The sequence below is a fragment of the Onychostruthus taczanowskii genome, unplaced genomic scaffold, assembly GCF_017590055.1.
Source record: "Onychostruthus taczanowskii isolate IOZ18803 unplaced genomic scaffold, ASM1759005v1 scaffold4, whole genome shotgun sequence".
Lineage (NCBI taxonomy): Eukaryota > Metazoa > Chordata > Aves > Passeriformes > Passeridae > Onychostruthus > Onychostruthus taczanowskii.
Window position 1 is genome coordinate 17,250,425 of NW_024501459.1, and position 23,453 is coordinate 17,273,877.

A 23,453-nucleotide genomic window follows, 5' to 3' on the forward strand; every position below is an offset into this window, starting at 1 on the left:
GGTCAGCGTGGATGGGGGCTGGCGTCTCACAGTAGCCACCTCTGTGGCCTTCCCCCCCCCCCCCCCCCCCCCCCCCCCCCCCCAAGCCAGGCCAAGGAAAACTAATACATTCAGTCATATCATCGTGTTCACTTTCACTTTCATTGTATTTCATGGAAATACAATGATTATTTCACAGGTAGATTTTGGCACATTTGTATATTCCGCTGTGTGGTTTGTAGTTTCTTTCCTCTTGCTAGCTGTTCGGGTGAAGCTTCCTAAATTCTGTAGTATTTGGCAATGTAAAAGCTTCCCTTGAACTATATGCACTCTGTGTCTCTTTTTTTTTTTTTTTTTTTTTTTTTTTTTTTTTTTTTTTTTTTTTTTTTTTTTTTTTTTTGGTAGTTTATTTCTTGGGGTTGTTTGTTTATTTTTGCAGTTTTGTTTTGTTTTTCTGTCCAATGGTTACAGATGCCTTGAGACTCAGTGTGGTTGAATTAACTGCTTATAATGGCATTTTACTATGCAAGTCTTAGAGCAACTCTCTAACAAACTCTTACCAAATATTTCCCATGTGCTGCTTTAATGACAAATGTGGCAACTACTGCCCAGCAGTGTGGCACTGTTGCTTCAATGCCTGCCAGACTGTGTGTTGAACTTATGAAGATGTTACCTACTCTAGAGCTTGCTGTGCCGACAGAGCATCAATTTATTTTTTTTTTCCTAAATGCTGAACATGTAGAGAAAATGGCTGTTTTGCCATTTTTATACAGGGCAATGATGACTAAGCCATAGGATTTAAATTCTGCTTCCTCTGAACTCCCACAGTGGTGTGTAATCAGTTTGCCTGGAATTATTAACTCAAAAGTTGATAGCACAGACCCACTAATAGATTTGTTGTCTTTCATGCCAAGTTTTGTAACTGTGTAGATTCATTCAACTATATCAAAACCTGAAGCTTTATTAAATCTGTAGGTTCTTACAGCTACCATGCTACTCCTCCAACCCCTTGCCCTTCCTTATGAGTAGGTACGACTCTGCAGGTTTCTGTGGTTACCAAGGCTGTGCAAATGGGTGGGTATCAGTCAGTCATTACTTTTTCCATCAGTCAGTCTCTGTGCTCAACACAGATAAATCAAGCATTCTCCAACTCCCACAGCTGGAACTGAGGGCACCGGGGCAGTGGCTGTGGCCAAGAAGGTGCCCCTGTGTTGTTCCAAAATAGGTTCTCTCATCTGGTGTGCAAGAGGCAATCCACATTTGTTTTATTTACAGTTCTGTGCAGAAAAGTGTGTTGGATGACAAATCCACAAGGCCAGCACAAGGACACCAAAACTTTTTGCTATTTAAACATTTTAGCAAAAAAGGTCATTCATGTTCATTGGCTACCAGTTACCTAGTTCTCTTACTAATTAGCATTCTATCTTCTATTGGTTTGTGATTCTCTCACTTCTCCTGCTGTTTAGACCATATACTCGGTCTTTCTCCTCTGTTGGGTGAGTGGGCAATCTCCCCCATCAGAAATACCCAGTCAGAGCTGATTTCAGCAATGTTGCAGACTTGTCTTTATTAGTTTTTGTTTATTATGGCTATTTTGCCAAATGTCCTTGTAGCCCATAAATTGTGAATTCTTTGTGTCCACTGTCAGTAGTACATCCCTCTTCCCAAGTTTTGTTAATCTTTTTCTAGGTCTGAGATCACTGAAACATGTCAAGCCCTATGCCTTATCAAGGCAAATCCACCAACAAATAATTTATCTTTCACCTGAACAACGCTCAGAGCTTGTTTGCTCCTTTCGTGTTGATCAGGCTTGAAAGTATACAAAGATCAAGGATCAAACATCAAAGAACATCCTCTTTAAAGAAAACTTTTACATATTTACGTTTCGCAGCACCGGGGCGGGGGCGGTCTCGCCGGTTCCCCGCTGCCCGCCGCTCCTCCCCGCCGAGCAGGCGCAGAGCGCGGCCGGGAACATGGCGGCGGTGGCGGCGCGGCTGTGGCGGCGGGGGGTGCGCGGCCCCTGCGTGTTCGGCGCCGGGCGGGTAAGGCGCTCCCTGTGCTGTCGGGCTGAGGGCGGACGGGCGGCGCAGCGGAGGTGTTCCGCCACCTCCTGCCCCGCCGCCCCGGCTCTGCCCTCCGTCAGAGGGAGGGCACGGCAGGGCTCTGCGGTTCCCGCTGCCGGGGTTGGGGAAGCAGCCGGGAAGGGGCACCCCTCGGTTCTCCTCAGCTGCCGGCCCGGTCCGCCGCGGAGCCCCCGCAGAGGTGCGGGCTGAGCTGCCCGGCACACGGCCTGCTGCCCCAGCGCCGGGCGCTGCCGTGTCACCCATTTGATGGTGTCGCCCTTTGGCCCCGATAGCGCAGCTGTGCCGGGCTATCCATTTAGGCAAATGGCTGCAATGTTGCTGTCCAGGCAGTGGCGCGGCTTGACTTGTGACCGAGTTGGCCTTATGACAGGCTTCCAGTACCTGAAGGGAGCCTGCAAGAAATCTGGAGGGGAACTTCTTGCAAGGGCATGTAGTGACAGGACAAGGGGAATGGATTCAGATTGAAGGGGAGGGTGCTTTAGGTTGGAAATGTTGCCCAGACAAGCTGTGCATGCCCCGTCTGAGATGTTCAAGATCAGGTTGGATGGATCTCTGGACAACCTGTTACAGTGGAAGGTGTCCCTGCCCGTGGCAGGCAGGTTGGAACAAGATAATCTTTAAGGTCCTTTCCAGTCCAAGCCATTCTATGATTCTGTAACTGTGTGGATCTTGCTGGAGGCCATTTCCAGTGAGTTCTTCACGAGCACAGTGCTTCTTTCGAGTGACTACTTTTGTGTTTGTGAGATGGCTTTCTGCACTTATTTCACAGTTCACTTCCACCCCCTGGGTAAAGGTTGTTTTTTGGTTGGTCAGTGATTTATGGTTTTGTTGTTTGATTTTTTTTTTAAGCTGTTTACTGGCGTCTTTATATCTCTGTTTACACCTGAGATTTAATTTAAAATCTCAGCCTTAAGCAGTGGAATGATTAAATTGCATGGATGCTGTCATAGAAGCCTCTTGTGCAAGCCAATAAGGAGATGATAGCAGTCTGACTAAAAGATTGCTCAATTATACCAACTTTACTGGCTGGTTATCATTGCCATACTTTTATTAGTCTTGGTGCAGCCTTCTGCTTTCCTCTGTTATGGCATGTCCTAATCTTCCCTGCTGGAGCAGAAGGAAAGCTGCTTGCAGTGTTTCTTTCTTGGAGGGCAAGAAGACTGGGCTGTGTCTGTCACTACCAGACCCTTGATCAGGGAGTCTCAGCACTCACAGAGGTTATCTCCATGTCCTGAAGGAAGGGGTAGTCCACATGTTGTCTTGATTTGCAGTCTCTGCCGTGAGCTGAAATTCTCCAGAGGGAGCTTTTTTCCTGAAGAGAGATGATCGGGGGCTACTAAGAAAGTCCCAAAAGAGAACCCTCACATTTCCCTTTCCTGGAGGCTTAGTAGTATCCTGGTACTCCGTGGAATCATGCAAATTTTATTTTCACTGGGAGAATTAAAGAACAGTAGTGTTTTACAAATGTGATACTTCTAGCTCTAGTTCAAGCTTTGCCTTCTGAATTTTGTCCTATGTAGTGGCTCCAGCTCTTCAATTCAACTCAATTTTAGTTTTTCACAGAACATTCTGTATTGGAAGGGACCCACAAGGATTGAGTCCAACTCCTAAGTGAATACAGGGACAGAGACTGTGATCCTGGTGTTACTAGCACCATACTTCAAGTTGTATTAAATTGTCTGTGTAATTCCACAGATAATTTAATACCTCTGTCTTCACCTGAGTTACTTATGTATATGTGTTACCACACAGAAAGATTCATGTGCACATTTCTGCAGGCCAACTTCAAAGTTTGTGAAACCCCCAATGCATTGTAACTGTGGGAAGTACAGAGTAATCATCTGCCACTAAATATATTGTCTCTTAATTGTAATGTTCAAAATGTGTATTAGTAAACAGAAGAATAAGATGCAATATTTTTGCTATTTTAAACCTGCCTTTCTTCTTCATGTCACTCTATTGAACAATTGCACGGTTTTCTTAACAGGATCATACAAGAGTAACCTTTCACTCTTCTTTCACAAAATTGTATCAGGTTTTTTTTTTTTGTATTAAAATAAGTACATTGAAGGCTCAAGTACAAGGTAAAACCAGAGAAAATAGGTGTAACTTACAGTCTTCTAATTATTTTGCATATAAAAAATAAAGTAAATCTAGTTTTGCTGTACTTGGAAGCATTTGCAACTTCAGGTTATGGTAACTTTTGTATTTTAAATAATAAGGGAATTTCTCAATTATTACTGTAGTGCTGCTGTCCCAAGGCATTTAATTCAATACTTAGATTAGGGCTTGAGTTAGTTTAGCATAATAGGATGCTAGAAATATCCTGTTCACCATTTTTGCTGCAACTTTCTTGATGACATCAGAAATTTCTCATCACATCTGTGGAGTATTTTCTTACTAGCATAGTTTTCTAGATGTAATACTGAATTTTTTTTCTCTTTTCATGTCTGTTTTTAAACATGTTCCGACCATGTATCTTTTTGCAGGGACTAATCCTTCCGAGGCTAATGTACTATATGTGGTATTTCTGCTGGGCTAGAGTGTGATGCTGATATCCCAACCCTGCCCAGTTTTGTTTGGGAGATGGCATTGGTTTCCTTAGCAGCTCCAGTTGCCATTAGGGCAGGTCTTGTAAAGTTTGATTCTGTCCTGTTCTCCAGTAAAGAAGAAGGTTTGGTTGGATGCAGTAATAAAGGATCAAAGTCATGAGTCTGTTACTGAAGATTTTAAATTTGTAAATACATACATATGTAACTAAAATCACATGGATTTGTTTGTGCCTAAATTACAGTGCATATGTCAATCTGACGGCCAAGTCCTTCTGTAATTAGTTGTTAATGGTTTTCATGCTTTAGTGGAAGTGATAGATACAAAAAATCCATGAAGTAGCAAGAAGCATGACTGAAGTGATTTTTCAGTAGTTCTCTAGTTGCAGTGTAATATATAAAAATAGCTCAAGTGCTTTCCTAGTCTAGAGATAGCATTTGAGTAAAGGCCCATTTATGTTGCTATAATGTGATCTAGTCATCCTTATATTCATATATATTTAGTTTTAAAAAGGGAGTTATGCTTGTCACCTCCACTGCCATAGGAAAATCTGATCTTTTGTAACAGTCCTACATACAGAAAGGAGAAAAACCTAACTTTTCTGGGTTTTTTCTTTCAGTTTTTCAGCCGTGGGCCAAATGTGCTGCATCAAGACAGCAGTGCACCACAAGCTGCATTCTTCTCACCTCTTCAAAAAGTGATGTTGCCACCAAATACCTTCCAAGGGAAAGTGGCCTTTATAACTGGTGGAGGTACTGGGCTTGGCAAAGGGATGACAACAGCTTTGTCCAGTTTAGGTGCCAAGTGTGTTATAGCAAGCCGGTAAATATTAATGAAGATGGTTTAGAACTTTCATTTGGTACTGACTGCTGAATAGATGTTTTCTTCCTTACAAACCAGAAAAAAATTATTCTATTTATTCTGTTGCAGTACACATTTAAATTACAGTGTCATTGTTGTGGATTCTAGAAATTTGCAGATTTATTTGCAGATGTTTAATGGTATAAAAAACAGTAGGAAGAAATAAACTAAGCACAGTTTTGTGAAATGTGGCAGCAGAATAAACAACCTCAAATATTACTCATTAATTCAATTAAAGCCTTAAAGAGAACAAAAATTTGCAGTGGGCAGTATTGAACAGTAATAAATTTTATTACAGGTGTTCTTGATACAGATTTAAATTACAATAAAGAATTAAATCCATTCCTCTTCTTACTTTCAACAAGAGCCTTGATTTTCCTTTAATGATGATTTTCTACAACTCAAGTACTCTCAAGTACTGCAGTAGAGTCTAGAAGCACTTCAGCAAAGTCTGGAAAAACAATCTCATTTTAAATCAAACAGAAGTGGTGTGACATTCATCCTAATAGTAATTTGTTTAGTTTTAAATGTGAATATGTATATCTGTTATTAATACTAGTAGAGTAGTAGCTAAAACTAAATTTGTTATGATTGTGTGCTTTTTTTTCTGGCTTATCACATGTTGCTTAGCTTTAGAGTCTCTTACCATTGTCACTTCTGAGTTGCTTTAAAGTAGCACTAACCATAAATTACTTAAAGTTTTCTTTCAGAAAGTTAGTGGTTAAGCATAGTTTTAATAATAGTTTTAATTGATGAAAATCAGCAACATGCATGTGCACACACACATATTTTAAGTTATACTTCATATTAGCTCAGAAAAAAAAAAGATTTTGCTAATCTGAATTGTCATTGCATTTGACTGACATAAGGGATTTTAATTATTTCTAGGAAGCTGGATGTTTTGAAAGGAACAGCAGATGAAATTTCTTCTAAAACAGGGAATAAGGTAAATTTTTGCAGAATTATGAATATGTTACGTATTATACTCTACATTTTATTAGATTTTTTTTTGTATTTGTATGCTTCTGTGGACTTGTTTAATTTATGAATGATGCAGTTTTTAAGTATTAAAACTGCCTTTCCATTATTCTTTAGGTTCATGCCATCCAGTGTGATGTGAGAGATCCTGTTTCAGTTAAGAATGCCGTTGCTGAAACAATCCAAGTGGCAGGACATCCTGATGTAAGTCTTCTAGGGAAAGGAAAGAACTAATTCTTCATTAATGAAAATACTTTGCATAGTAGGTGTGAAGAAACTTAATAAGATAAAAAGTTAATGGAGTCTAAAAGGACTAGATAGAACAGTGGCAGTACTTCAAGGTAAAGCTAACATTCATAGTTAGGCCAGTTACTCTATTCCTGTGGTTTTTAAAATATTTGGTGGCTAAGTAGACAAAACATTTTTACCCTTACTCTGAGGTTTAACATCTCATTTCAAATAATAGGACAATTCTGGAGGAATTCTTTGAATTAAGGGAATGGAATATTGCCCTTACATCCTCCTGAAAAGGTGATTTACCTGTGTTTACTGAATTACGTCTTAACACAATGCTTCACAAATTAGGAATGGAAATAACCATAAATGTCTTCTTTGATCCTTGCTTAGCTTATTGATATACACAAAGAAGGTTCCAATTTGAAGATTAAGTTCTCATAAAATGAAAGATGATAATCACCAAATTCTGATGTGATTGTGAGATAACTTGGATTCTGCTGGCTGATAGAAAGTGTGATGATGCAGCATCAATGTAAAGGACAGCCAGATTTAAAACCATTTACTGTAAATTTAAAATTATTGTGTGTCAGTTGTTGACAGTTTGCATTCAGGAGGAGCTTTATACCGATGTGGTGGAGAACCTACTGAATTTTAAATATTGATAGAAGTAGAGAAATTGTAGGCTATATAGCTGTATAGCTGTATGCTATAAAACAGTGCTAGAAATAAGGCAGCTCACTGTCCTGATTTGTAGACAAGATTCTCTGGATAGTATTTTGACTGTTAGTTAAGGCAGTTTTTGGCCTAAGTCAAAATTATGATCTTCAGGTTTTACATGTGTGCAGAGAGGGAGGAGATTTCTTCCTGTATAGTACATTTTTAGAGCACCAGTAATTTTCTGAATAAATGCTTTCCATGACTTGTTCTTTGCAAGCATCTACCTTCTCTTTAATTTCACGTATTTTATGTGTTTAAGATAGATGGCAGAGTAAATTGAATATTCAGTTATTTTTGTCCAGTTTTTCTCTTAGTTGCAGACATGAGATGTTAGTTTATGAATCCTGGGTATCACTCACTGCCACACTGCATCTGAGTTGAGATATCAAAGACAGAAACTTGAAAGTCCTTCCAGCTTTGTTTTGTTCATTCCATTCCCAAGAATGTTACTCCCAATTAGAAAGCAGTAATTCTTTTGTCATGGCTTATTTTGGCAGTCCTACATTCCTCAAAGATCATACAGTACAGTTCTTAGTTCATTAGTTTTATTGTTATGTCATTCCTATATTTATTCAATGATTCAAGTAACCTCCTTAGTATCTCAAGGTATTTGGATTTTTTTCCTTCACATTTCAGGGAGGCCTTTAAATTGAATTTAAAGGCATGTGTCCATATGTATAATTTATGGCTGCTGTATATTATTCGTTTCACATTCATGTAATATGTACTCTGCTCTGTTTTGTTATTGAAAATTCGAATATCTTCATTAGAATTTAGCCCAGAAGTTCTTCAGGACAAATGGTTTTTTTATGGGCAAACATATGTGAATCAAGGTGCCATTCCATTTATAATACATCATTTTATTCTTCAATACATTATATTATTAAATATGCTAGATCTAGCTACATTATTTTTGTTTTAAATACTGCTAATATGTTGCTTGGTCCCCTGAAGTGAAAGTATCCTCTACCTGATGATTGTTTATAGGAAGTGACAGATGTACATCTGTTCAACAGAAGTTTTGTAGTAATTGTTTGCAGCACATTGTATCATAATATTCTCATCATGACTGATTTTAATTCCTGTTGTGCAGCAGTCATTTCATCCAGACTTTAGTTATCAGGTCCTGTGTTTTGCTTCTATTCCCATGCATCTGTTATATTCAACAGATGTCATGCTCGAATTTGATGCAAACTTCAAGGGAGCAAACTCTCCTCTTAGGATGCACTTGAGACACTATGGAAAACAGTGACTTAAGTCAGCCTCTATATTATACAGTTCCTCAGTACAGTAGTTTGGAAATACAGCTTATTTTCTGTAAAATTTCTTCTGGATTATTCTCCCTCTTTCCCTACCCCCCATACCTCATTCAATGAGAGTATTTTTACTTTTGTCCCTGGAAACACTAAAAAACTCCTTGTAAATTCTTTACTTTTGTCTCAGGAATAATTATTTTTAGTTAATTCTTTTCCTTCATGTGTTTCAGGTTGTGATAAATAATGCAGCTGGAAACTTTATTTCCCCTTCTGAACGACTTTCTGCTAATGCCTGGAAAACAATAACTGATATTGTACTTAATGGTACTGCTTTTGTAACTCTGGAAATTGGAAAGGAGCTCATTAAAGTACAAAAAGGTATCTTAAGCATTGTGACATGTTAGTACTTGCTTTCCTTGCTTTACTGTTATTATAGCCAGTTTTGAGAGTTCATGTGAGAAGAGAAATACAATTTTTAACACTCTTCTAGAAAGGAAGTTTTTCAGTGAAAGCTGTACTTAAGTATCACACAGTAGATCTGGCTAACAATTACTTCATTGTAGTATCAGGCCTTACAATTGAGTCCAGAGGCCAGCTGAGGCCAAATATAAAAATCTAATTGCAGAGTTGTAGTTGTAAAAGATTTTTGAAATTAAAAAAATAAAGCTTTGTGTTAAAAAAGAAAAAAGCTATTATTTCTTCTGGATTTGCTCTATGCTTGTTAATTTCATTGAACTGAACATGGTATATTTCTTTAAATGAACAAGAAGTCAGTATACCCCTTTGAATTTTCCTCCTACAGTAAAATAAAATTTACAGCTGTGCTGTATGACTAATAGTACTAGAGAATATTACCTTTAAGATAATTTGAAAAAGAACTTTGAAATTGAAGTCAGTATTGGATTTTATTTTCCCAGGTTTAATTCTTAATTCTGGACTACCTAGAAGTTTAATTCAATATCACAGAAGTTTAATATCAATATCACACAATTTCACCTTAAAAATACGTTCTTTTATATACCCTTTAGCCAAAGATTTATTTAACCAGATTATTGTTTTAACAGGAAACGTGATGTATGCCCTTCTGTGTTATATCATAGATTATTTACAAAGAACTGCTTTCATTTTACATTCCAGTTATAAACTGAAAAACAATGAGTCTATTTTATGAGATCAGAATAATATAATGCCAAATTCGTTTAAAAGCAGGGATATAATTATGGTTTTCCATGTGCCCTCACTACTGAGCCCTGTTTTCTAGGTACAACCACTGTGTTGAAATACTACTTTTGTATTTACACTGGTATTTCTTTAACCTCTTAATCAGCTGAATTTCTTCAAAATCGTCTCCAAAAAGTATTCTATGAGTTTATACTAATTAACTATAACAATATTAAGTTAATGTTGTTTCAGTGGCTCTGTAACAGTTTTTGTTAGTATACAAGTATGTTCCCTCTGTATTTTAGCAGCACATGGAAAATTAATTTCCACCATTCTAGTGCTGATATTCCCACATGACAAACCCATCCCCAGCTGTGAGTTAATATATCATTATGGCAGACCATTGAAATGGGATGCCTTATGGTCTTCCAGGTGCACATGGTGTGCCCATATAGTAATGTGAAATATGAAATCAAACATGTTTTTGTTTTTATTGTTGTTGAATGAACAACATTGCTTTCCTTACCTCTGTCCTCAAATTTGGTAAAATCCAAATATCATTTACCTTCATGTTGTCTCTCTTTCTTTGACTTCTAAGCTTCCAAAACATTTGAATTTCTTTTGCTACTACTTGCATGTCTTCTTTCTAGGAGAGTCCATCTGTAAATAAGACTTTCTGTTTAAGGCTTTCTTTAAGACATGTTTTTCTAAGTAAGTCGTGTATGTGTTTGTCTTTTCACCTTAATTTTCTTTGTACTTGCTTGGTTTTTTTTAGTTTGAGCAGAGACCTTAGTTTCTAAAGTGATGCTATCTAGTGCAAATATTTCAGAGCCGTCTGTGAGGATACTACAAAACTGACAGTTTCTAGAACAGTGGGGTGTCCTTTAGGTCTGCAGTGTGACCTTCATTAAGTCTAATGTGGTAAATAAAAGTTTTCTGCTTTTAGACTGCAAGTTTGTGCTGGTATTTAAAAGGAATTTGTAATCTGTTAGTATGTTACTTATTTTTACAAAGTGAGAGGAGCTAATTGATAAGTTATTGTCCATTTTATGAATCTAGGCTTTAGAAATAGAAGTTGTATATGAGCTGAAGTGTTCTTTAAGTATCAGAGCTGTAAATTTCAGTTATTCTTGCTTCTGTGTTAGGTTCACCTAGCTTACCTCTATTTAACCTATATTTAAAAAGAAAATCAGTGTTTTAATTCTACAAAATGTGTAATTAACAATCATTTGTAGATAACTTCAATGTTGTTCTATGTTTTTTTTGCCTGGGTAGATTTTTCTTTTCAAAGTCTCTCAGTGAAGACTCCTTTTTTATAAACAGGGCCCATGGTTTCAGGATATCTGCTGGCATTTCAATTAGTGCTTGTTTTTGGTTCTTTATAGTTTCTCTTGTGTAATATTACTGTAATTTTTTACCTGAGTCTACTTACATGCAATCTATCAGTAGTGTATATTGTTTTAGAAATATCCCCTGGACAGCTATTCTAATGAAATTATTTTTGAAATATAGCAAATAGAGCAGTTATTTTAGTTACTGTGACGTAAGCAGTGAACTGTCATCCCTTGTCCTTCATTTCCCAGCTACAGTGAGCTCATGCCAGTCATTGATCGGATATAATTTGCAGGATTCTATAAAAGAAAGATTAAATAAGTAGTTGCAGTTTCCATTATATTCTAGAATTTTTTTTGCTAAATGTGTTGTAAAATGTAGCATATAAAAGCAAGTAGTTCTTTTATGATGGAGTTTGTAGTGGAAATAATAGGAAATGTTATACAGGTTCACTCTGTACTTGGCTCTGCTGCTGAAAAAGCTTCTGAAAATTTCTTTAAAATCTTTATTTCTCTGCATTGACTCAAGCCCTCATCTGTTAGTTTGAGATTATGCGAAACCTAACCATTAATGCTGATTTTTTCCTTGTTTTTTTTTTTTTTTTTTTTTTTTTTTTTTTTTTTGTTTTTTTTTTTTTTTTTTTTTTTTTTTTTTTTTTTTTTTTTTTTTTTTTTTGGTTGGTTTTTTTTTGTGGTTTTATTTTGTTTTGTTGTTTTTTTGGGTTTTTTCCCCCCACTTAGTAATTGATGAATTTAGGACAAAATGTCTGGTTACTGACAACTAGACTGGGGCAGCTTCTGAAAAAATACTGTAAGATCTTAGGCCTTCACTCCAGTTAGACTAATTTATGCATTAAGTTCATTATCAGTGGAAGTCTGAGGGCTTAGACCTTCAGAGCCTAATCAATAGCTATTTGCACATACCTGGAACAACTCTTAGCACTCATGCAAAAGAGGGAACTGAAATGAAAAGGCTTGGAAAGAAAGTTTCAAACACTGTATTTTTGAAATGCCTTTTCCACTGCCCAGAGTGAAAAGGTATCCCTACCACCTGAGCTGAAATCTTCTATACCATTTAGCTTGCTTTTACCTGAACTTGAGAGTTTGATCTTCAGGGTTGTGTTTAAATGTTTTTTGTACCTTCTAGGAGCAGCATTCCTGGCTATTACAACAATTTATGCAGAGAGTGGTTCAGGATTTGTGTTGCCGAGTGCCTCTGCCAAAGCTGGTGTAGAAGCAATGAGCAAGTGAGTAATACAGCAAAATTTGTGCTTTGGTTTTCACATCCTTAGGATGGGGTAATTGGTCTATAAAAATGGAGCTCACTAGTAGTCCCCCTGTTTCACTGTTCCACGAGAATTCAGTCCAAGCTCCAGTATCCCAGTAAGAAAATAGTATGCTGATAGCTTCTTTCAGAGGGAAGTATAAACTGCTACTGGTTTATTTACAAGACAGAGATAAGGACAAGTAGAAATACTTATTTTGGCAATTGCAAGTTCCAAAGTTTGTTCCACACAGTTTTGATAATCAGGTTCTCTTGCATTCTCATAGGTGTACCAGCATAGGTAAGCAGCTATTAAAGGGACTGTTTGAGATCTATAGCACCTTCTACATTCTTTTTGTCTGAGGAAAATACATGCTTGTTATTTGGGTGCAGTATAGTGTGGCTTCAGCTCTGCTTAAATTCATCAACAAATTTGTTTCCTGTCAGTATTTGAAATTAAAGTCTGCGGTTCTACTTAGTTCAGAACAGTATCATGTTGACATATTCATGGTGCTCAGCAAACAAAAAGATTTTTTCATTTTTAGTTTCAGGATAGTCCTTCATAGCACATAGATCTTTCCTCTGCACTTCAGCAGAAAGAATTGAATAGATTGGAAACCTTTTAGTAACTAGAATTCTTTATCTGGAAGAAAATGAGGGACTGAGTAATGGTCTTGATTTCTGTTCTACAGAGCTGTAACGGAAATGTGTACTTTGCAGAGACTTTATGACTCAGCTAATTCATTCATTATAGTAGATCCAAAGTACTCATCATGCAGAGAAAATGTTATAAAGCAAAACTATTCTAGTGGTCCTGTTTTAGAATATATCCTCTGGTTTTATTTCAAAACATAAAGTGAGAGCTGTGTTGCAAATGTTAGAAATGTGTACTTGTGGGATAGTCTAAATTGCCACAGAAAGATGATGGCCTAATGGTTGTTTGGTAAGGAATTCAGGTGCCAGCACCATCTGTGATTTGCAATGGAGAAAGAATTGCTCCTTCACCCTGCTTTACCTAGGATTCCTCTATTGGTGAATGAGATTTTTTTTTTTTTTTTGCTTCTCTGAAATGATTTTGTTAAGCACAAAAACCCCCTTTAATTAGAAATTATCTGCTTCAGGAATGTTCTAATATTTACACATTTGATTAAATTTTAATTTCTTTTTTCTGAATAGGATTACAATATTGTGTTTTAAATATTGATGCATTCTGTTAATGAATTTTTAGGTCTCTTGCGGCTGAATGGGGTAGATATGGCATGAGATTCAATGTGATTCAACCAGGTCCAATAAAAACGAAGGTACATGGCATGAAGTGAAACACAGCCTTGAATATGCTTTGTAGTACAGACTTAACTTCACAACAGTCTAACTTTTCTGTAGCTGTAAGTTCTAATATGATTTCCTTCATAGTCAAGACTGTGCTGGAATATTGAACATGCTTCCCTCTTAGTCTTTTTGTAAAATAGGATTTCTTGAACTTCTAAGACCTGCCACTGTCCCCTCTACTACACTTGATATAAACAGAACCTTTTTTTTTAGTGTTTGAAAGAATTGATATATCAAAGTACTTAATGATGATTCTTATTTCTGTGTACTTAGTTTGTCAAGTGGAGTGAATTTTTATACTTGTTGAAGTAAAGTTCTTGTTTCTGCCTGAACCCCTAATTTTTAAACAAAACATCTGAAACATTCCAAAATCTTAGAATCTCTTTTAGGTATATGGGAACAGAATCTCACTAGTTTTTTTGAAAATTTCAAAACTAGAAAAACTAAGTTGGCAAGGATTTGAGAAGCTTTGAAGTGAGTGAGAAGGAGGACTGGAGGGTTTGAAGGAAGTAATCCAGAGCAGCTGGAACAGGAAGAACACAGAAAGCAGTCCTGAAAGAAGAGAAAGGAGGATCCATTTCCCATTGAATCAAATTATTATGATTATGAGCACTAACAACTATAATGATGGTATTACTTCTTCCTGTAAAATATTTCACAGTTGTTTTTGCTGTTATTTTGGGAATAGGGGTGCAGAGTTGGTTCTTTTTTACTTTTTTTGTTTGTTTGTTTTATTTACTATTCTTTCCTTTTTCCCTCTTGTCAGTTTTAGATGCTACACTGGAAAACTTAGTTTTGACTCTTTTCACTAGAAAGAAAAAAGTGGCAGAATTAGCAGGATTATAAGAATGTTGAAATACCATTAGAGGATCAGACTAGAAGTTCTCTAGGCCTTGTATCTTGTGTATATTTAAGTAAAAGGAGAAGAAAAACGTTTGGCAAGTTAAGGGATTTAAGTCTATAGTGCTACCTCCAGTTAATGTTCCTTTTTTGAACTAATAGTGTATAACCTGTTTGAGATAATGTGTGTTATTAATAAAATGCTACATTTGGTGTATGGTTCCCTGAAAGCATAAAAAGGCAGACAGCATATTTGCATATTGTAAAATCAAGGTTTTCTGCCTTAGGGGCAATATCAGTGGCTTTAAAACTTAACTGTTTTAAGTCATGATGGGAAAAGAACAAGACATACAAGCACAGCACTGTTAGGCTTATAAAGTGGCAATTAAAGACATGGCAATAGAATACTTAAATGGCATGCTTGCAGCCATGATTACATGAATTACAATGTGTTTTAAATCCTGACTCCAGTAATTTAACATGAATGTTACTGATACATTTCTGATTTTGAGTGAGGCAGTTATTTCCTTGTGGAGGAGCAGAAAAAACCCCTTTTTATTTCCCATGCCATTTTAAGCTATTCAAGTACCAAAGCTTCTGATGACTTCCTTTAGCTTTAGCAGTTGCTGCAATTTAACTGAACTTGATGGATTTTTCTTTTCCGTTTTATTTACTATGCCATCTGTAATTTATTTCTGGTCACTTTCCTGTTCCTCTTCCCCCTTGTTCCTCTCCTCTGTCCATGCAGCAATTTTGAGTTTTGGTTATTTCCTCAAATGTTTATCAAGGGTGTTTGAGGAAAATAAGATGATTAAACCCTTTTGTTTCTTGCACATAGATGGTGGGTGACTTATCCCAAATGGATTAAATTCCAGCTTATCATCAGTAGATGCATATCAGTGCAACAGGGATAAATTGCTTTTCTTTTTTACTTCTTTCTTTTTTATGCTACTGACAATTAGGGTGTAGACAGATTACTCACAAATATTAACTTCCATATCGTGTCTGTGGAGTCAAATCTCTGTTGGATTTTATTTTCTGATGTTGTTACAACTTCTTTTTTAATGTTTCTTTTAATTCTCAGGGTGCTTTTAGCCGCCTTGACCCAACAGGTTCATTTGAGAAGAAGATAATTGAGAGGATTCCCTGTGGTCGTCTGGGAACTATAGAAGAAATTGCAAATCTTGCTGCATATTTCTGCAGTGACTATGCAAGCTGGGTTAATGGAGCAGTGAGTTTTGGTTGATCTTGTTTGTACAATTAACCTGATGATGGTGTGAGTGTCGCTGATATTTTTTAAAGCCTTGGTTTCAGAAATGAAACAAAATATCTTGATTTAAAATTCTTTACAAGTATTATTCATCTTTAAAGTATAGGGCATGGTTGTTAGCACCTTTAAAAAACTTTTTAAAGTGATTGCGTTGCATTATTTTGAGTATGGGCTTTTTTCACCTAAATCAGTAAAATTTATTTTCACAGTTCATAGCAAGGGAATACTGCAGAAATCACACAATTACTAAATACACCATTTGTGCTCTTTCTAGGTTATCAGAATGGATGGTGGAGAATATGTTTCTATGGCAGGAGAATTCAATGATTTGAAGAGGGTATTAATTTCCTTGTTTGCTATTTTACATTCAGACACTTTGATGTGCAAGTATGATATGAAATTCCAATAAAATCTCTTTTCTTTTGTTAGGTTACCAAAGAGCAGTGGGATATGATGGAAGCAATGATCAGAAAAACAAAAGGCTCCTAAAGTACATAACTTTATGGTGGAGATTCTTGGAAATGAACCACTACTTTTTCATTAATATTTAGAAATAACCAATTGAGAAATAGCCTTCAAAATCTTTTTTTATGCTAATTTCAATAAAATATTTTAAAATTGTTGTATTTTGAATATAGTTTGTATATTTTTCCAATGTAAAATCTATTCTGTTGCCAATAGTGAACGACTGTTGTTGGTCACTAATATTTCGTTGGTCTTTAGATTGTCTTCCACAGCCATGCCATGGTCTACAATCAGTGTGGTCGGGGTTTTTTCAGGTGGTTTTTTTTGTTTCTTTGTTTTTTTTTGATCTTTCAGAGGATTTTTTTTTTTCTCAGATGTATGAAAGTGTCTCTTTATATTGTAGTACCAATAGCATGTCAGTAGTATCATAACTGAATGTAATCATTAATCTGAAGAGAGAAACAAAATACTAAGTTCTAGTCTTCACACTTCAATAAGAAGTTCTAAACTTGCAGATACAGTTTCACATTATTAGTAGGACTACATTCACTGAGAAAAGATGTAACTCCTGTGGTTACTTAGGAAATCTTGAAATGCCTAACTGTCTTGGTCTCATCTTTAGTGACATTTTCAGTCTGTTAATTATCTTTTTCTGAACTTTAAAAATGGCATTTACAGACCTACAGTGCCTTTCTAAGGAGCTTGCTCTTTTTCATGATGAAGTTAATGTTCTTGAAAATGAGAAGCTGAAAATCATTTGTTATTACATACGGGTGACTATGGCAGCTCTCCATAAAAAGCGGTTTATTTTAGACTGTTAAAGGGATATTGTATATTGGGACTGAAAGTGTTGAAAGCTCATTTGTTGAAATGTACAAAAAAATCCTTAGGTTTTATTTGCATTCACAGGCTGGTACTAAAGAAACTTTTAGATGGCATTACCTCTGAATCTAGTCAATTTATCCATCCCAGATAAACAGGTAATAAAAAAATTGCTCTTCCTCTTTTATCCAAATTTAGAGAGTTGGTAGATTTTGTCACTCATGCCTCAGACAATGGCTGGAGTTCTTCAAAGAAATTATCGGCCTCTGCCTTTACAACCTGAAATGGATGCCTTTTTTTTTTTTTTTTTTTGGTGTGTGTTTAACCAGAGCTTCAGCCTGTCCCCACATACAAGCATGTACGTAGTTTTATGTGCTTTGAGACTGATACAATGATTTAAGAGTCAGGACAATAGAATCAATTTAAGGATATTTTCCTTCAGGTGCTGGTGGCAGTCCTGTATTTTTCTACACAATCTAGGGCATACTTAACATATGCCAGCATCTGACTGAAGTCACTTGATTGCCTTATTACAAATCTGGAACAAGCTAAGATGTATTCTGCTGAAAGTGTGGACTGTATTAGTGCAGGCTTCCATGTGCCTTTCTCCTGTAAGTGATGGTCGTGTGTGGGATTGAACAGCCTCTGATATTAAAACAGATCAGCCGTGTTTATTGGAGCAGCCTTCAAGGTGTTCTTGTGCACAATGGAAAGCTTTCTTATGGTAACTTGGGTTTTGTAGGTGTGTTGTCAAGATCAAATTCTGACATGACAGCCATGTCTTTTCCCCAAAAAGTGAATTAATTGAGAAGTTAGGCCCTTATATACTGTTTTTTGCTTGTCATCCTTTGCATATAGTTATATTGTCTCCTTATATGGGATACAGTTGCATATAAGACTTTGACATTTGAAAAAAAGTGCTTCAGAGAAAAATTCAAATGTATGTTTGTGAGATGCAACATCAGTTATTTCTCTGGAATGTCTAGTAGGTTATCCTCTGGTGACAGGCTGTCAATAAAAATAAGTTCTTATCAGTCTCTTGCATCTGTGGGTTTCTGTGACTTACTATAGTTAAGTGTATTGTGTGGTTGAAGTACTGGACTGAGACTGGAGATGACCATGTTCAGTCCCAGAAGTTGCCATAGACTTCATGTGACCTGAAGTCATTTCTGTAGCCTGTGAACAGCAGGACAGGTGTACTTTGCAGTATTCCCTCAGAGCCGGTCATCTGAAGCAAGAAGACTGGTAAGTTCCTTTTGGCTCACAAAACATAGGTCCTGTGTGAGGCACAGGTGGGAAAGATCAAGAAAGAGGCATATTCCAAGTGTCAGCATGAAATTGGGATACAGCTTGTGCTTGGCTTTGGGTGCTAGGAAGCACTTCTGCCTGTCATATAGCTCTCTTCCCTGTGTATAAAATAATAGTAACATAGGATAGCAGATTTTACTTCATCTGACATTGTCAGAATATTGAAGGCCTCTTAAAGCCTGTCTCACAAAGAGATACTGGGGATTTATTTACTAACAGAATTTTGTCATTTGTAGAAATGACTTCTGTACTGCTTCTGAAGTCTTCTACCTGTTAAGTGTTCATAGCTAAACGAATTATTAATTGTACAGTGACAAAAAAAACCTCTTTTTACAGCGATGGAACCAGAAAGCACATTTAAAGTTTTAATGAGCATCTATAATAAGAATAGGGTTTATTTTATCTTGGTTATGCCAGTGACATCCATTTCAAACTAAACAAATTAGTTGCTTTTAGATGCTGAACATTTTGTCTTGACAAGATGTATACAATATGCACGTTTTAGAAATGGCATATAATGTTTTAAGAGTTCTGTGTTACTTACAAAATACTTGCTAATACATAGACTTGAGTGGAAAAACGTAACTGATCTTGTCATCCACTGCTGCAGGAAAATGGAATAGTCTGACTAGGACACATTTCTTTCAGTGAGAGTTGTTAGACTTTGTAGGGACAGGAAAGGAACATTGCTATGAAGACATGAATCCTAAACATCCCAAGTTTATGTTTTGCCTAAGTACAATGCAATTGTTACTGAAATAGCAACACATGATATCTGAACTCTGGAAAAGAATAAGAGAAAGAACCTTTATAGCTACTACTTAACCCAGGCAGTGTCTGATTTGGAAACTCCAAAAGAAGCTGCTGAGGATTAGACTGTCCTGAAAAAGGCATAAAATACAGCTAAAACCCAAGAGATGTCCAATAAGCATGCCCCACAGCTTTGTAGTACTCACAGACTGAAATAAAGCACAGTCATCACAGCTACTTTATTCCAAACACAGTGAAACTGTCAGGAGAGGTAGTGTCTGCGTTGTCTTAGGCTGCATATTTGTCCTGAGATTATTACATTTCTCACCCTGAGATTGCCAGTGAGCCTCAATGTAAAAGGAAGAATAAAAACAAGTACTGCTTTTTGGCAAAATCACTTTATGAAGTTGCAGGGACAGGATCATGGAGGAATGAGTCAGAAAAGGTAATGGTGTACATTGGAGATTGCAACAGGAGACAGTAGGGGTGCAGAGGCAGTTTAATTTTCATGAGTCACAAGGATGCTTCCCTAAAATCCAAATACCTTTTTAAAAACGACTTTTGCATGGTCCGTCATTGAAAGGTGTTATCACTTCCGTGAGCTCAACTTGGAGACACCCACAAGGGGGATTCATGTTCTGTTTTCAACTGAAAAGTACATCTTGTCTGCTTAATTAAATCTTGAAATTACCCTTTTTATTTCTATTCGTGATTTACTGTCTTTGAACCTGTTACAATTTATTAGATTAATCCAGTACTGCAAAAGTGTTATTGTGCTATAGTAGGGGCTTATCAACAGGTTATGAAAATCATTTAAGATTGCAACTGAGAGAAATTTGTTGTATTTCCTCTTCACTATGATAGCAGAACTGTTGTCAGTCTTTAGTTCTCCTAGTTCTGGGAACTCTCTCTTCCTGAATATTTTAATCACTGTTGAGAATATTGCTTCTGTTTCCCAAGTTGAGGATTTGCTTTACAAACAGAGGATGATACTGTTTGAGGGAACTGTGAGTTCCTAATTGTCTGTACTGGCTTCCAAGTTCATGTGAACTGCTCATTTATATTTTCTTTTTTTCCTATACTGATAACATGTAACTAAAGACGCTGAACTGCAAGAAAGTTTGTACTGTCCTCCAATATAGCATCTTGCAACTGCTAAATAATTAATGCCACTTGAATAAAGGTAACCCCACAGTCTTTTATGTGATCATTTAATATGCAATAAAATAAAATAGTCTTTGGGATTTGAGTGCACTGACCTGCTTTTAGTTGCTGAAGAACAACTTCAATTGATTTCATGGGAATTGGAGGTGCTCAACACTTCAGAAAATCAGGCCATGTATATTCAGGTGCCCAAGTATGTATTCTGTATCATTTCAAAACCACAGCAAGTAGGAGTGGATTTCAGTTGCCCTCCATAACCAGTGGCTATAACCATGATTATGATGAGAGCTTAGTAAAAATCAGAAAAAGCAAATCTTTTGTAAAGAAACACAGCCTTAACTGAGGTTTAAGGGGACTTTAGCAGCAGTGTGTATGTATTTTATTCATTGACAAGGTTCGTTTTGCATAAAAGTCCTGATGACTGTCAGCACCCTGGTCTGTATTTGACATTTGCCCATGGAACATGGTGTTTAGAAATTTCATCAGCTTGTGTGGATAATTTTTTCAAAGGTGGATAACTAAGTTCTAAACAGGGAGGATTAGATCAGCGCTATGATATTGTGCATGAACTGTTGAGACAGAACAGTGAAACAGTGAACAAAAGAAAGCCAAAGTATTTGTTTCAAGGGTCGTGTTGGTGGAAATTCACATGATATTCTCCATAATGGTTAGCTGGGCAGTGTAAACGGCCCCTGAGGTGCCCTGGTGGACAGTGCTGTGGGCCCAGGTGGAAGCAGGCACTCACTCTGCCTCACCTGCTACTGTTAAGATTTACTTCTGTCAGCAAACACTGCAAATGCCAAGGGTTTGAAGGGCCTCATTGTTACTATTGTTATTTTTTTTTTAAGTTTGCTGGTTTGTGCTTTAAAATTTCTAAATCACCTTCTTTGATTTGGATACCTAGTGCTACGTTAAGTTTTAATCTGTACATGTTTAAACTAGAATGGGCTAAAATATTTTAAGGCATATTTGTAAATTGTAGGACAGCGGGTTTTGGTATTTGTTAGCTTGTGTGTTTCTTTGCATGTGTATTGTAGTAAATTACGTATTTATAGACAGGAAAATGGTTAATAGCTTCAGTAAACAGGATGCCAAGTAGCTCTCTCAGTTTCTGTGTTTAGCTGAAATATGGCATATCTGAACTACATCATGTAAATAATCTTTGTGCATGCTATGATTTTTCTTTGGTCACCAGATGGCTACCAGAAGGAAGAAGAAGTCTTCCCTATCATCACCTCTCTTATTATTATGCCTTGTTCTGCCCCAACCCAGACATATAAAAACCAGTCTGCCCAGGAGTGATTTAGAGTTTAAAACCTGGAGGTTTTACAGCAGTTTTGACGTAGCCATACTTGTCACAATTTGCTTTGCACTGACAGTAGGCATCTTTGGTAAAACTAGGGTTCTAAACTGCTGCCTTTTAGTCCAAGTTTTATTTAAGAGAAATAGCTGCAGGAAACACCCTGCCTATGGGTGACTGAGACCTGCTTTGTGTGTTGTGTCCTGCAGCAGAGCCAGGTGGGCAGCAGCAGTAGCACAAGGGTGACTTCAGAATGGATCTGTGACAGTTACCTTTACTTATGTTCAGGAAGACAGATTTCAGTTTCTGTGGTGACTCTGTCACAATACTTTAAAAGCTTTATCTCTCACTCTAATGATGTAGCAAACACATTTTAACACTCAATGTTTGGGGCTTTTTTCCTTACACTTTTAAAATGTTAAAATAAGGCAAAATTCAGGGTTTCAAGTGGACAATATGAACAATATCAACCATTTATTGTACTGATAGGCAGATTCACTTTTCCTTCATGTACACAATTGTATTTCACATTGCATAGAGAAAAGAGGAGACAAGCAGGTAAGACGTTAAATCACTGTGCATGGAGTGGGAGTAAAACAGTGAGAATGAACTGGTTTAACCTTATTTTAGTTTTTTGTGAGGTTTTTATTCCCAGCAAGACCCCCTTAACTTTCTGAAGCTCAGCCTGGAGAGAGCCCAGGGCCATCCTGAAATGGTATTTAGTTGCTTGAGTTCACCTGAGGAATTCAAGGATTCATTTCATTGGGAGTTCATTGACTGTAATCTTGAAGGATTGAGCCTCATTGTTTGAGACACATTTCAAGTAAAATGCATTTGCTTCCATACGTTAAATAAGACACAGAAATGCATCTGAGAAGTTGTATACCTGGAAGTGCTTCCAAAACAGTTGTATGTGGAGGCAGCATAGGTTTATTGGCATTAAGAGACAGCCCAATTTCCTTCCTTCTCCAGTACTTACTGGGAGCAGTGGCCTGGACATTCATGAAGTTGCCTGGCATAAAATTGGTGTAAAGTAAAAAGGGAGCCAGGCCAAAAAAACCCAAGGATGCAAGAAGATAGGGCTGCTTCATAGTATAGTTCCCGTTTAAAAAATACATCTCTAATATAATAAAAAGCAGAGCCCACCATGTAAACTAAATTACTAAATTGTAATAAAATCTGTACTATTTTTTTCTTCACTTAATGTCAAATTTTAATGCTAATGAGATATACTAATAATTCAGTGTAAGATCCAAGGAGGCACATTTTTTTTTAAATAGTCACTTTGTCCTTTACATGGTACAGATACAAGAATCCAGGACATACACAAACTAGACACCAATCATCTTAGGATATTAAATTTAATTATAGATTACACAGAATATGATGTAAAAACAGCAATTTACTAGAATAATTATAACCTGCAAAATGTGAAAATAGTTTAGAAAATGGATTGTCATATTCTCTGACACAGCAATAGTCATGAAAGGTACACTTATAATATCATATGTTAATCTGTGTGTTAACTATACTACCTGTCATTTAGCCAGGATTTCAAGACAGATTAAAGGCATTTATTTCTGAAGTGCCTATGTTTAAATTCAGTAAAACAGCTAGATTGAGAACACTATATTTTTATCAGCTACTGCATGGAGATCTATTCCAGATAAATGCTTTGTCTATATGCTATGAATTTGCAATGAGAAGAGTAATTGTAAGACTGCAGAGAGTAAAACCTGTAAGTGGGTGGTTTAACAACGCAAAATATTTCTTAGTGCCTTATTAAA

At 36.6% G+C, this 23,453-nt stretch overlaps 1 protein-coding gene across 1 annotated transcript; it reads left to right on the top strand.

Annotated features, from left to right (window-relative positions):
• Nucleotides 1-1,918: 1,918 nt before the first annotated feature.
• Nucleotides 1,919-18,178, top strand: DECR1 (2,4-dienoyl-CoA reductase 1). The gene is made up of 10 exons (XM_041412666.1): nt 1,919-2,021; nt 5,233-5,435; nt 6,363-6,420; nt 6,570-6,656; nt 8,893-9,040; nt 12,302-12,401; nt 13,647-13,719; nt 15,672-15,818; nt 16,132-16,194; nt 16,287-18,178. The coding sequence occupies exons 1-10, from the start codon at nt 1,953-1,955 to the stop codon at nt 16,344-16,346; spliced, it is 1,008 nt and encodes a 335-aa protein (XP_041268600.1). The 5' UTR covers nt 1,919-1,952; the 3' UTR covers nt 16,347-18,178.
• The last annotated feature ends 5,275 nt before the right edge of the window (nt 18,179-23,453 follow it).